The 15,031-nt window shown below is 46.1% G+C and overlaps 1 protein-coding gene across 4 annotated transcripts in view; it reads right to left on the minus strand.

The window, feature by feature from the left end:
• Window positions 1-15,031, minus strand: part of LOC135394427 (cyclic GMP-AMP synthase-like receptor) — a 122,794-nt gene that overhangs the window by 99,487 nt on the left and 8,276 nt on the right. For all 4 annotated transcript variants that reach the window (XM_064625165.1, XM_064625163.1, XM_064625164.1 and 1 more), the window contains exons 2-3: window positions 9,691-10,011; window positions 8,485-8,694 (exon numbers count right to left, since the gene is read on the minus strand). In XM_064625165.1, coding sequence (XP_064481235.1) covers window positions 8,485-8,694; window positions 9,691-9,990 — 510 coding nt within the window. In that variant the 5' untranslated portion in view covers window positions 9,991-10,011. The remainder of the gene's footprint in view (window positions 1-8,484; window positions 8,695-9,690; window positions 10,012-15,031) is intronic.

Genomic DNA, 15,031 nt, shown 5'->3' on the forward strand with positions numbered 1-15,031 from the left:
CTTGTGAGCAGCTGCAAAAGCATAAAACGTTTATAACATGTTTGTTTCATATAATATACTCTACCCTTCTTTTTTACGTGCATGCAATGATCTGGACATTGTGTAAGTCTTGCACTCCATCGGCAGGCTCGCTAGCACAGTTTTCGTGGCCTATGCCTCCTAGTCTCCCTATTGTCAAGGCCTTCCGATTATTTTGCTGCAAGCAACCCAATGCGGATGTCACCGGACAGATTTCATGACCTCAATTTTCATGTTTCCACTGCCGGGGAAACCCCTTCTGGGATAGGGTTCCAGAACACAGACTGCATTCCACAGAGTGTTCGTTAGTTCTCTTGTGACTGGCAATGTGGTGCTACTGTACGATGCCAAAATGGCACGGTTCACAGAGCCGTACACACCTTCAGTTTTTTCAACATTGTGAACAATTTGGGGCATGGGCAGACATGACATTGGTATCAAAATATTCCAGAAAGGCTTCCGCAAAAATGCTACTGATTACATTTCACGTATGTGCTACAGTAATTGATCTACGGACTTTCGAAGTCAGCGGTTTAAATGACCAACTTTTTGCAGTTTACATAAGCTTTATAAAAATTTCTGCAAAAAAATGTTACGTTGTCGAAAAGCTATCGAACAAAACCATCCTTGTCCAAATCGGTTCAGTATTAGCCGAGAAAAATCACACCGTTTCTCCCATAGGAAATACATGGGGCCGGCAGAGGTTGTATCCCCGCTTAAGGAGCTTATCACTGCATTGAAAACACAGCGGGCCAAACAAAAATTTGAAGTCTATTTGAATTAACCGAAAGTATGAAATATCAGGGTTTGAATTTGTGCGAGCCTACTATAGATAATAGTCACAGATTACATTAAGCTATGTACAGGGTGTGTGCAGATAAAGTGTACCCACATTTGCTCACATAACGTGGTGTTTGTTTAATTTCCAGTGGTGCGCGAGGACACATTTATGCGATCAAAGTCAACAAAATATTGTTGAGCCAAGCTCTGTGTAAAAAAACTAACAGTCACGCAAACTTTGTTTGGTGCGCATTTTGAATGGGCTACGCCGATGTCAACACGGCATTCTGAGGAGAGTAGTGTGTAGGTACCTCAAGAAGAATTAACTGTGCAGAAACCAAAATACCAGAAATGAGCATCCGTGTGGGACTCGATTTCAGTTCCTGTGCCAGTCGCCCCTTGCAATAGCTGGATGCAATAGTGAGGAGATCACCATGTCCCATTGGAAACACATGTAAAGTGCAGTATTTGTGGCTCTTCTTACACAGACTGTTTACGTAAGTTATGTTAGGTTGTGTGCCACTTGAGGCCTCTCTGGAAAGAAGGTAATGCATTACATGAACATCAGGGTTCTTCTCAGAAAATATTGAGAGGTGGACATCTGCCGATGATCAGTGGGGGGGGGCGGAATCACACTTGGTCTTGCCAGATGAAATATTTATTGCCGTACTTGCAGTGCTTACCGGACCCTGAACCCCTACCGGACGTCTGACGCACGGGCCGACGGTGCGATATCACCGGCAATGTCAGTATGACCAATGTACTGTGGGAAACACGACAGAAAGGAGTGGTGGGCAATCCACAGATGGACAATCAGACTGAGTGGTGGGTGCCAGGTCCACTGCCGCCCATCGTGGGGAGAACCCTGATGCACATGTAGCCACATGTGGGCTCTGCGACACGAAAGGGATGACATCTAAAGCGTCCTTCTTGCTTTTCGTGCAGTTGCTGGCATGTGTGACTTCACTCGGCAGCTATCACCGTTTGTGCCGGATTGTTCATCAGGCCACGTCCCATCTCGAACCTGTGCCACTTGTTCTTCCCGATAATCGACACGAACCGGTACTTGTCGTTCCACGAGCTCTCACCGGCATCAGCCAGCCAACCGGAACTTCGACGATACTGCCTAATCCAAAGCCAACATCGGAAGGCTGCTGCTGTTTGGTTGTAAGTGGGCTCTGCGACACGAAAGGGATGACATCTAAAGCGCCCTTCTTGCTTTTCATGCAGGTTGGTAATCACCATTCTATGTTCACTAAGAAGACCAGTAATCTGTGTCTGTTTGTGTTGCCGGGCCCACGGGCGATCGTTGTTATTGCATGTGAATGTCTCAGCGTATTTCGAATCCCGTTATTGAGATCTGAAGATGTCGAACTGAACCTGGGTCCCACAACTAACGAACAGCTGCAGAAATTGCTAGACGCAGTTTCAGCTTTGCCACAGCTGGCCAGTGGACAAGCGCAGCAGCTTAGCGATATGGCTGATATTAAACGTAGACAGGCTTATACTGATATGTCACTCCGCGAGCTTAGCGCACAGATATCTAAAATAGAGGCTGATGTTGCTTCTGTCAAAAGTGTCATTGACTAGGTGTCTGGGCTTCGTACAGCCATATCTGAACTGTCGGCAGAAAACGTGAGGATGCGATCTCGTCTTGACGATCTTGAATCCGCCAACGCCGCTCTAATTTACTGTTTTTCGGACTTCCTCATAATGAAGCAGAAACATGGGCGGAGTCAGAAAGCGCTGTTATCAAACTCTGCTCAGATAAGCTCAGCGTGAGTAAAACTACTGAAGACATTGAACGGGCACATAGAATAGGCCGCTACAAACCTAACAAGTCTCGCCCCATTATAGTAAGGTTCTTACACTACAAAAAGAAGGAATCTGTTTTATCGGCAGCTCCGGCTCTCAAGGACACAGGCACAGCCGTCGGATGTGATTATCCGGAATCAGTGCGTACGGCGCGCAGACGCCTCATAGCCTTCTCCAAAACATTATCTGTTCCTGCGAGGCTTCACTTTGAAAAGCGGTATGCTGATAAGAAATGTTACAAGTTCAATCATGCTTCTAATTCTGTTCACGAAATAAATGGAAATAGCGCATAGCTACATGCTCGACGTGCTCCCACTGTTACTGAATGACCACGGAACCCCCGCCTCTCCCTTCTTTACACCAATATATGTAGCATACTGTCCAAAGTTATCAAATTTTCCGCAGTTGTGGACGATCATTCTGCTGATATCATAGCACTAACAGAGACTTGGCTCTCCCCGAATGTTGCTGACCATGAAGCACTATTGCAGTCACACAAGTATGCAATTTATCGAACCGACAGACTTACTGGGAGCGGCGGTGGCGTTCTGTTGGCCGTGAAGTCCACATTTCGGTCCCACAGAGTTCAAATCAGTAACGAACTCGAAATTGTTTGTACCTCACCTCAAGGTACCTCACTACCATTAATCATTGGCGTTTGCTATCGCCCTCCTCACCACTCTCCAGACTTTAACTCATCGCTACATAACGTACTCGCTGGTATCAGGGACCGTTTCTCACGGCACAGTATACTTCTCCTTGGAGATTTCAGTCTTCCACATATAGACTGGGCCACATCACCCCCAACTAGTTCTGGCACCGAATGCCGTTCCTTTATTAACCTCTGTCTAGACTTCAATTTGACGCAAATGGTTTGCCTTCCCACACAATCCACCTTACAATCATCTCATTTACTTGATCTAATCTTGTCTTCTGAGCCTTCTTTGGTTGAAGATGTAACTGTAGAAGATGGGTTAAGTGACCATAGTTTAATATCTGCCACCATATCTGTCCCATCCTCTCAGAGAGCCAAGAGTAGGAAACGCATCCATTTATACCACAGAGCCAACTTTGAAGCAATTCGCGAGGGATTGTCATCATCGTATGACGACTTCCTGCTGCATTTTCTGTCACGCACGGTCGAAGAGAACTGGTCTTGCTTCAAAACTATGCTACTGGCGCTTGCCGACATGCACATTCCAACCATGCTCATACGTGAGCAGCGTGGGTCCCCCTGGTTCACGTCCACTCTCAGACTCTCATGTAACAGGAAGCAGAGGTTCTACAGAGTCGCGCGACGCTCTGGAAATCCAGATGCTTGGTCTAGGTACAAACCTACCTGTGTTGAATATAACAAGGCTGTTTTCAATTCCAAGCGCAAGTTCTACAACACTGAGCTTCCTAAAATCATGGCGTCTAATCCCAAGAAATTCAGGAGAATTATTAACCCTAGATCAACTGCAAGTGTTCACTTGGACAATGATAGGGGCGGTGATGTACCTGAAGAAGGATGTGCCAGCGCTTTCAATATGTTTTTCTCGTCCGTTTTCTCCGCCAATCATGGGTCTCCGGTACCACCAGGCTCAGTGCAAATCCACCACCAAATGTATATGCTATCAATTAGTGCACCTGGAATTGCTAATTTAATTCAGTCGCTTAGGCTGGACACATCAACTGGTTCAGACTCTATCAACGCCAAGGTCTTGATACAGACCAAGGAAATATCATCCCGCTTTCTATGCCACATTTTCCAACAATCCCTGGACACTGGAATCGTCCCCCGGGACTGGAAGTTAGGTAGGGTAATCCCCATTTTTATGTGTGGTGATAGACATTGTCCGGCTAATTATAGGCCAATATCCCTGACGAGTATTCCCTCCAAACTACCTGAACATGTTGTCTATTCTCACATTGTGCGCTTTCTGGAAAATAACAACTTTTTCTTTCCAAATCAACACGGGTTTCGGAAAGGATTGTCTTGCGAAACACAACTTGTCTCGTTCACACATGATATCGCTTCTTCATTGGATAATAACGTTGGAACTGATGCTATATTTCTAGATTTTTCAAAGGCTTTTGATAAGATATCTCATGCTCATCTTCTTGCCAAGCTCTCATCGCTTAATTTTAACCCCTTCGTCATCAGGTGGATTAATAGCTTTCTAACAGACCGTCATCAGCAGGTTTTCGTGAATAACACATCTTCCTCCTTCACTCCTGTTACTTGTGGCGTGCCACAGGGCACAGTCTTCGGTCCACTATTATTCCTAATCTATGTCAACGATCTACCTCGTGGCATCTCATCGAAAGTGCGTCCTTTTGCGGACGACTGCGTCATTTATCGTAGCCATCTTTCTGACGACGACAGATGGATCTTGCAGAGTGATCTTGACATGATTGGTGAATGGTGTAGCACATGGAGTATGCTTCTGAACCCGTCAAAATGCAAACTGATTCAATTTACCAGAAGGCGAACATCGTCCTCCGTCGATTACACAGTCTGTGAAGGCGCCGTATCGTATAAATATTTAGGGGTCCACTTCAACGCTGACTTGTCCTGGAACACCCATATTACTAATATCCTTTCCGATGCTAGTCGTAGCCTTGGTTACATCCGACGTCACATGCCTCATACCCCCTCGTGCGCACGGCTTTCCTGTCTTATACTCGCCCGAAGCTCGAGTACACCTGCGCTGTGTGGGACCCCCATCAACATTACCTCTCGACCGGTATCGAGAGTCTCCAAAACAAAGCAGCCCACTTCATTTCCTGCGATTATTCATCAAGTACAAGCGTCACTTCCTTGAAACGTAGCACAGGGCTTCCTGACTTGGCGATCTTTCGGAAAATCCATCGGCTATCATTGTTCCACAAGTTTTATCATTCCCCCACTCCTCATGAACTGTACATTACTCCTGCACATTTTATTTCACGTCGTGTCGATCACATGCATAAGGTCCATATACCTCGTCCTCATAGATCATCCTTTTCTAACTAATTCTTGAGTGCCCCACTCCCTTTGTATGGCCTAAAGGCTGCTCGAAGGTAAACGAAATAAAATAAAATAAAACCTGCATAAAAATATTTATGGCAATGCACGAGCAGCTCAGCGCGCGACCTTGTGACGGTGCGAGCTCGGCCCTCGCGCTACATTCATTCCTGCTGTCGCCATCAGCAAGTACAGTCCAAATAAAACTATGTGTATCAAAAAGAGAGATGTCCGTCAGGGTTGACTGATGGATCTTTAATGATCATCGATGGGGACCAAGATGGCGGAAGAAAGCTGAGCCGTGCTAACATATCTCGCATCACGGTTGCAAGCCGTCTTTCTTCACACTCCCCCGCGTGAATAGAGCTGGAAGACGGATGCATGGTGGCGGCAGAGTCAAGCTTGGTTCGCCTCCAATATGTATAGGAGCTGAATAGGTCTGTTAACGGTTCGACTCCCCGGGTCATATACCCGTAATACAGCCTGAAGCACATAGCACTTTGTGTCGGGCTGGCTATCCAAAAACTCGGGCAGAGACTTCAGCGAGTACCGAATCTCGTCCACGTCTATGTCCCAGCTGAGTCCAAGGACCTTTTTCAAGGGCATAGAAGCTGGAGTGGCAGTGACTTCAACCTCGAATGCACTGCACATCGTGATGTCTGCCAGTAATAATCCGACCCAATGAGCAGAGATATCTCTGCGGGGCTGGATGACGGTTCATCAGCAAACTGGAGACCCATGTCCTTCAAGTGCTGAGTCATATCAGGGGAAAGGGCTGGCAAAGTATCCGCGCAGATCGGACCAAATTCAACTGCGTCTATGCTGACACAACAGGAGGTGAACTGGCTGCGTAGTACAACTCTGACGGAATGGTAACTGCTTCGTGTGTAGGCAATATTGCTGAGTGTGCAAACGCACAGTTCTTCATCGCAGAGAAGGGTGCATTCCAGGCTCGTGGAGACATCTTCGGGGATGAACCTCTGTTGACTGCCTCCATCTAGCATTATCCGTACGAGCTGCCTCCGGCCGTTAGGTCCTTCGAGCCATACTTTAGCGGTCTGAAGAAGTACCTCTGCGGAGGGCTGAATCCTTGAAGCCGACGAAGACACGGAAGTAACGACGTCCTCGGCAACTGCTGCAATAGCCGTGAGTGGAGCATGCTGAAGCGCAGTAAGTGGGCTTGGGCAGAGTTGAGTTAGGCGATGTCTGTTACAGCACTGGCAGCGCAACTTCCAACAGGCACGGCACTCTCTTGCCAGGTGATATCTCTTGCTGCAGAGAAAGCAACGGCCTTCTAGTCACAGTACACGCCTTATTTCTTCGGGAGTGAGGGCAGCGTTACAACCTCCTAGTGCATGGCTCTTGGATTTACAGAGACCACATGGTTCAACTATGACCGCTGTCAAGGAAGCCGCAGAAGCTTGCAACGCTGGCCTGTGTCTGGGATAACCCCGGTGATAACTTATTAAGCTCTAATCCGATTCTTGTATGGTCTGGTCCACGTCCGATCTAAGTTGCTCACGGCATTCAACTTCGGTCTCAAGAAATTTGAAAAGAGCGGACAAGCGAGCGTTTCGCCCAGCAGCTCCAGTAGCCTCATTGGTGGCTCCAGCAGCGGTTCCAGCAGAAATTGAACTTGTTCCCTTTTGCCTATAATATTCTAATTCAAGCCCCTGAGGAATCTTTCGTATGATGGACCTGTGGGTGGCGATCGCGTACTGATCCGTGGGTACGTCCAAGCTCTGCAAGTTGCGTATGCGAACATGCGTGACAGCCTCGAGCAATTCGCGCAAGGCCTCTACGTCATCGGTGGTCCTGACAGGCTTGAGATCGAATAAGGAGTCGAGGTGGGCATTTATCAGGAGATCGTTTCGTCCGAATCTGGTCTTCAATATATCGACAGCCGTCATATAATTTTGATCTGTGATAGTCAAACCTCCAGTGGCTCTTGCAGCTTGTCAGGAGACAAGTGAGTCCAGATACTTCATTTTGCTAATGTTGGAGAGTCTAGAGTTGTCATGGATACTGGCTCGGAACTAGTCCCAGAAACCTTGCCAGCTAGAAAGTTCCCCATCGAAGATGTCAAGCTTAAGCTTAGGTAAGGAAATAGTGTCGCTTGAGGCCGTGATGGGTGCAGCATTCCGTGCCGGGTTCGGGTGAGCGTCTCTACTCGCGGCCAATGAAGAGTCTATGGCTGATGGCGGCGTTAAGATGTCGCGAGCCCGGACGGTGGTCGTAGTTATTGACTCAAGATAGTGGTCGCACACCTCACACTCAGCCTCCAAAAGGTCCGGGTCCACGATGTTCTGCACTTGCTCACCGAGTTGTGCCAGAGCCGCAGCTTTCTGCTCCAGGAATGCAAGCTTCTCTTTCAACTGCCCAGCTGGTAACAGCGTCTGTTTGAGAAGCGACGTGAGCTCCGAGGTGGTACGGGTCACTGTAACGCGACTGGTTGCGCATTTCTTCTTCGAGCGGTCTGTTTCGTCCATCGATACGTTACGGGAAGGCAGTTCATCCCTGTAGGTCTTGCCAGTATTTCTTGACCAGTAGTCTGCTGGAGATCCCGGGTTTCGGCACCAAATGTATCAAAAAGAGAGAGACGTTGTGAGGGTTGACTGCTGGATCTTTAATGATCATCGATGGGGATCAAGATGGCGGAAGAAAACTGAGCCGTGCTCACGAGAGCCGTGCTAACATATCTCGCATCGCGGTTGCAAGTAGTCTTTCTTCACACTATGTTTCTGCATGTAGTATTTCCATCTAGTCTTTGAGCGCTACACACAAATGTATCTACGCATATCCTGTACACTCCATATTGTTTGTCCCTTGTCTCCCAAACCAGCAAATACAGTCCTAGCTAAATACTGCAAAGTAATACATACTTGTACAATGCCTTCGATGTTGACAAAATCATTTGTGCGTGCCAGCAGACTCTGGAACCAGCGGCGCACCTTTGTCATGTCAAGCCAGTGTTTGCCCTCCAATTCTGAGAACAGTGTATCAATGCTGGTGCCCCGACAATTAAACTTGCTCCATTGTTCTTCATCCACACAGCATCCGAGAAAAGCACGGTCATGCTCCAGGCATTTTAGCTAAAACAAATTGCACATCGTTATATTAGTATCAGCAGACTGTTTCTTGGGATAATGCATAGCCAAAGAATAACATCAGCCAAAGTTGTTTATGTATGCTTCGCCTGAGGCGGGGGATGTTGATCAGATGCCTGGGAGGTTGCCTTCAAAAAGTTAACTCTTAAATAATGTAGAGGAACAAAAAGGGCGTCTTACAGATGTCGCTTACATTCAGAATTTTAGCAACACAACTTCCCCAGGGGGGAGACACACTCCAGCAAAGAAGCTGGAGGATGTTCATCGGAGCTGAGCAGCTGAGGCTGGACGTCAATTTGTTTGTTTCACAAGTGGCCTGTGTATATCCAGAAACAGCTACACAGCCTCATCTGTGTAACATGCCACTGCCTGACATCAAATTTTGAAAACAAGACAATTACCCCAGTAAGTGTGGACTCACCTGAAGAGTAGAAAACACTGTAGTGTAAAATTTAATAATGTAAAAGATTAGGGACTTTCCACAGGAGAACCCTGTCTCTCTCTTGTGACGGTTCAGCTTCACTGCGTGTACTTCACAGTTAATGCCAGAAAAATTACACTAAAGCCATGGATTACAAATTGCAAACTTTTAGTGCAAAAAAGCATATACATACTGTAAAATTTGCACAAATATTCGTTATTACATTTGGTATCCGGCTTTGTTTCTCCCATTCCAATTAATACTATTCCAGTCGACTTCAAATATTCAGATTTGCACACCCCTACCAAGAAAACATAATATTAACAAGCTGTATGTACATCCTGGATTTCAAAAAGCAGAGTTTCCTGGAATGTGTTCCAACCTTTATGTTCTATGTGGAAATAAAGTGTGCTGTGAATCTACCCTTCACCAAACCTTAAGTAGCCAAAATTACTATGGAGAGTTTTCTTGGAATGCTTGTCTTTTGTAATTTGTCTGAGATTAAATTTAATTCACATGTTGTCATGCAAACAAAAATGTTCAGCATTAGTGGAACCCACCTCACATTGCAGTCCTTTCTTCGGAAGTACAAAAACAATATTGATGTCAAATTCATTCGGTGATTTGATCTTGAGATCTTCATAAAAGCTCCCGGAGTACACACACCGATTGTACAACATTTTGAAAAGTGCGTCCTTTGCTCTTAAGTCATCACACAGCTGTACCAGAAGCGTGTCTAGTATTTTCACGTTTCTTTTCCTCTCATCAGGATTGAGCTTCACCAAGCCTTGTGCTTTATCCAGCACTGGCAGCAGACTCTTATTTACAGCATCCGCTTCCTGACGTTGTAAATTCATCATGCCACTTTAGGTTCCAATTGCCTGCAAAGAGGTTTGAGGACAAACTTTAGATGCCTTGAAATAGTGTGGCACTGACACAGTATAACAACGGCAAATATGTGCAGTGCCGGATCTGATGATGAGCTGAGGTACCCACAGGAACTTGTCTTCAGTATCCACATGTTAAAAAATATCATGTGTTTGAAAAACAAATTCAGTGACCATTCGAAAACATGTGTATTTGCCCCAGCATGTGACACTGTGTAGAGTACTCCTGTTGCAGGTCCGTAGGTTCTTCTGTAGGTCCATACTGCATAGTAAGAAACTGGAGATAAACCCTGTTCACAGAATACATTAATGTTACAATGCTGTGTGAATATTCGAAGTATTTATTATTCGGGACGAATACAGCAATCATGTATTAGATATTCAATTCATATAGTATTTTGTCACATACCTCAAATATATTCGAGTCATTGATCACCCACTGCAGTGGCGTGCACATCTAGCAGTTTCGGTGTATACAGGCTAAAATTTAGCGGGTTCTCAGTTCCAGTGAGCGCAACACTGGGGCGAATCCAATCCAATCTGGTAGCAATCCAATAACTTTTATGGGGAGTTGGAGCGTAGTTCTGTATGCAGATGAAGATTACACCTCAAGTGTGCCTTATTTCGTGGGATATTATGAAACGACTCAAGGATGTGCCCTAATATTGTACGATTAAACGGCATATGAAGTGCTAAAGAGTGGAGCATATTTTTCTACCTCAAAACACAACTAATCTGCCGTGACAAGGTGCATCATTTCAAGCGTGTTCTTGGAAGAACTGGTTTAGGTAGCATTTCTTTGTAGGTAGGCTTGGTGTAGATTTCTTAGGTAGCAATTACCGGCAGTGATAACATAACAGAAAAATCTCGAACGGTGTCTTGCAAGTTCAAAGTAACAATAACTGGTCAACTCTAGCCACCAGCAGAAAGTCACTAATATAAGCGAAGGAGTTGTGAAGTAACTTTGCGGTCACTTGTTACTGAAAGCTATGAATGAGACAATCAATTTTCTGCAAATTATGTAAGTTTGCACAACCTCTATTATGTCATATGATAAGAAAAGCACGTTCACTGAAAACAGCACAGGCTTTCTCTTTTCTAACGACACAGGTTTTCTAACGACTTCCTCTTTCTTTTTTTCCTTTCCTGTTCCGAAGTTATGCAAGTTACTGTTACATTTGCATACATGCCAACTTGTGAAACTCAGAATTAGGGAGATCCTGAAATTGCGACGGTGGGGTTACAGAAGCCTGCTATCACTGGTGAGGAAGTATAGCAACCGTTCCTCACGTGTAAGGCTGACATCCTTGGTACACTCAAACGAGGGCTTCGCTATTTTTTTATGGTGGGCCACACACTTTGTGTTTTGGCTCCTTCCGGTTTTGGCTAATCGCACCAGGTTTCTCTTCTTTGGAAGGTGTACCTCGCTTAGGAATTGTACGTGTCTCAAAAAAAGATGAACACTGGACCTTTTTGTGATGGTTTCATTCATGAAGAAGGTAACCAAAGACCGCCACTGCTCAGGTAACCTGCCCAGACACTTTCCCAAAGACAGCCACCGTGTCGGTACATGCTCCAGAATCTTCCGTACCTCAACACTGTGCATGTGCCCAAATGTTACAAGCCTGTCCTTTCGCTTGGCACTCTTCTCAAGGTAATAGAAAATGTCCACAAGTATCTCATCAAATTTCACAGCTAGGCAGGCAGCTGCTTTTTGAGCCGCAAGATTAATTAGGTGGCATGGGCACCCAACTACTACAAGGTTCTCCTGAGCATCCTTCAGCACGGCAGCCACGCCGTTTTTTTTTTTTTTTTTTTGTCCCAACCATGACGTTCGCATTATCAGCACAAAATGCGAGGTAGTTACTCATCGGTGTATGATGCGAAGCGAGCGTATGCAGGACAAGATCTCCGATCTTCTTTCCGGTTGCCTCTCCTTACAGTGCTCCCCAAAACAAAACAGTCTGCTTTCGACTCCCTGCAGTCCTTCTACAAAGTACGTTACCACTATCGGGTAGAGTTGAGACCACGGTGGTTGCGACGCACTGTCGTAGCTCCCGTCGACTGCAATGGCGAAGGCACGTCGTTTCAAGGTGTCCGACATTGCGTTCTGTGCCTCTGTAGCCATTTCCCCGATAATAGCTGTCGTTTTCGTCCGTCCGCATTTGTAGCGCTTGGCGTCGTCAGATTTCGGGAACATTATTCGAGGCAATGGTCCCACATGATCGCTGACGCTCTGCGGCAAATTGTGCTCAACAAGGAAAGCCGTAGAAAGGCACTTGGCGCGTATCAAGCTGTCCTCACAGTTGTCTCGCAGAAAGCTGTCCATACTATCCTGCTTCTCTGCAGCACGGGCATAGTTCTGGTGCTACGCGGAAGCAATGTGCACCTGGATGTAATTTTTGCCATCATGAACAACGCTGACATCACAAGCGCAAGTATAGCAACATCCGAACTTGTCACCTTTCCTTGATGAGTCAAAGCACGTTAACTCACTCATGTATGACCTCAAGAACACCTGCAGGTATATTTCTTCTGCTTCGGAAGCGCCATCATCCAAACTGAAAGTCGAAGCTAGCGGAAACTGCGTGGGGCACAAAAGCGTCTGCGGCGTTTCGCATCTTTTTCACACGAACGCCGGTGAAGAGACGCAGATGCACCACGCCGCCACCCAGAAGAGGAAGTGCGAATCGCATTGCGTTTCGTCAGTTGATGAACCGTGTGGTCATTGCGTTGAGAAAGCAGGCCGCCTTAACAGGCGATGTCTCTTTAGTGGTCTTTGCAGTATTTGTAGATGTTCAGGATTACGATGCCGCTACACACGCCGGCTGGTTAAAAAAAACAGAAAAAGCATTGGTAGAGGGTCCGTTTTCCGGGAGATTTCACCTAGCGCTCATAAAAAGCGGAAGAATTAAAGAAATTCGGGAGTCTCCCGGACAATACGGGAGACTTGGCGGATATGCATTTGAGTCTCAGAGATAAGTTAATTCTTGTTCTCTACAATTCAAAATGCCATTACATGTGAAATGGTTTCCCTGCACCCAAAGGATATGCAGCAGCTATTGGAACATCAATGAACATCACAACTATGACAATGGCTATGCTGATCGATTATGTGAATGTTGGAAGAAGCTATTTTTCAAGCAACGAGGAGATCTGGGCCTGTTGGTACGAGATCATAACTTTAAAGCACTACAGGGACAAGGACAGAGAGAGATACACAACACATGGGTATCCTACGCCTAGCGCCTATGTGTTGTGTATCTCTCTCCGTCCTTGTCCATGAAGTGCTATAAAGTTATGAATTTTCAAGCTATAGCTTTCTATGTAGTAGTACATGTAGCAATATTCAAATGTATTGGATTCGTTATTATTTGAAGAAATAAATATTCAATTCATATTCGATTCGAACCAAAATTTCGCTATTCGCACAGCCCTAGTGATCATGTGACTCCTGGCACAACGGGTCTAAGCACGTGAGCTGAGAGGAAAGGGAATGAGAGCTGCAGACTGTGCACTCCTGCGAGGAGGTTGGGCCAGCTGTCCTAGGCTACTGTTTTCATAAATTTGATTGCGCTGTGACAATACACTGCACAGCGAATATGTTTTTCATGGAGGGCCCTGAACGACAGGTTGATAGATGAAACAGGGTTCTGCGCAGGGTTAAACAGGGTTAAGTGTCACATCCCTGCCCCCTTAAAGGGGCCGTAAACAGGTATACAAGGTGCGCATTTTTCTGCGTTATATTATTGCAACTTAGGCAGTGAAAGCTCCTTGCAATTACTAACGCTCAAAATCAAAAGGCGCTTGCATACAGATGAAATACTCACTGCACTCTTTCGCTTTTTAGCTCCGCCCTGCGCTCTAACTCGTAACGTCATTTTGACGTGGCGCTTTCCTCAATTACGATCAAGGGTTCCACGTGTGATTTTATTTCACTTGTGAAAATGTGCTAGATGAATGTGTGTCTTATTCTATTCAAAATATAAACAGTTACAACCTCAAGCTGGAAAATAAATGCATTTGAATTTAGATATCGCACGCGAACTAAGTTTTCCGCGCAGTAGCACGCAGCACACCGCGAGCGCGAATGAATATCCGGCGCTACAGTTCCGGAATCTTAGGTGGTGCGCGACGGGTCATCTTCGTCATCTTCGAATGGTTCCGCCGACTGGGCTGCCGTACTTTGGCTTGAGCCACGCGGCATCGTGTCACCAGATCGCGTGGCACAGTGGTTAGCGTGCTGGCCATGCCACGTCGTGACTGGCAGGTACCCGGGTTCAAATCACGCCATATGATAGCAGCCCAATTATTGACGTTTGCGCCAGCTGAAGATGTTGGAGATGTCATAACGCTCAATTTCGGAAGCACGGAGCGCAAAATGTAGTTCCACACAAACAAACGGAGCACTCTGCCTCGCAGCTGATAATGAAGTCTGTTTATTGGCTGGTAATTTGAAACATCATGCAGAGGCTTCAAGGTCGCAGCTCTACCAGAAGAAGTAGATGACAGCGGCTCACATATCCCGAGCCGAGCTCTACCGATGAGCCATCTATTAGGCAAGAGCAGAGGCCGCAGCGCTCCGCCTCCTGAGTCCTCCTATTGGCGCGCCATTTGGAGGCGGAGCCTTCCTCGCTCTTGGTCACGGAGGTCCTGGAGGTAACGTAAGGAGTGTGACGTAGGAGCAGCATAGCTAGAGCCATGACATAGCCATCCACCATCCCTCCCCGCAAACCTCAAGACCTTGCTGCTCTTGAGGTGCCTTGGTGCATTACTTGGAAACATGGAAAGCTTAGAAACAGGCAAATTAAGTTACAGCAGCCTGTAGCTAAAGCATAGTTAAGTTACACTGCAGTAGATACAGAAGTAGGTTTAGCTACCACTGCAAAAAATGTAGCTGAACCAGAAGTTAAACTACAACTTTCAGAAATAGTTAGTAGCTATAGTTAAACTACAGAAGTATTTATTGCCATCTCTGCTGTAGTGTAGTAGAAAGACTTAAGAAACAAGGCCA

The sequence above is a fragment of the Ornithodoros turicata genome, chromosome 5 (genome assembly GCF_037126465.1).
Source record: "Ornithodoros turicata isolate Travis chromosome 5, ASM3712646v1, whole genome shotgun sequence".
Taxonomy (NCBI): domain Eukaryota; kingdom Metazoa; phylum Arthropoda; class Arachnida; order Ixodida; family Argasidae; genus Ornithodoros; species Ornithodoros turicata.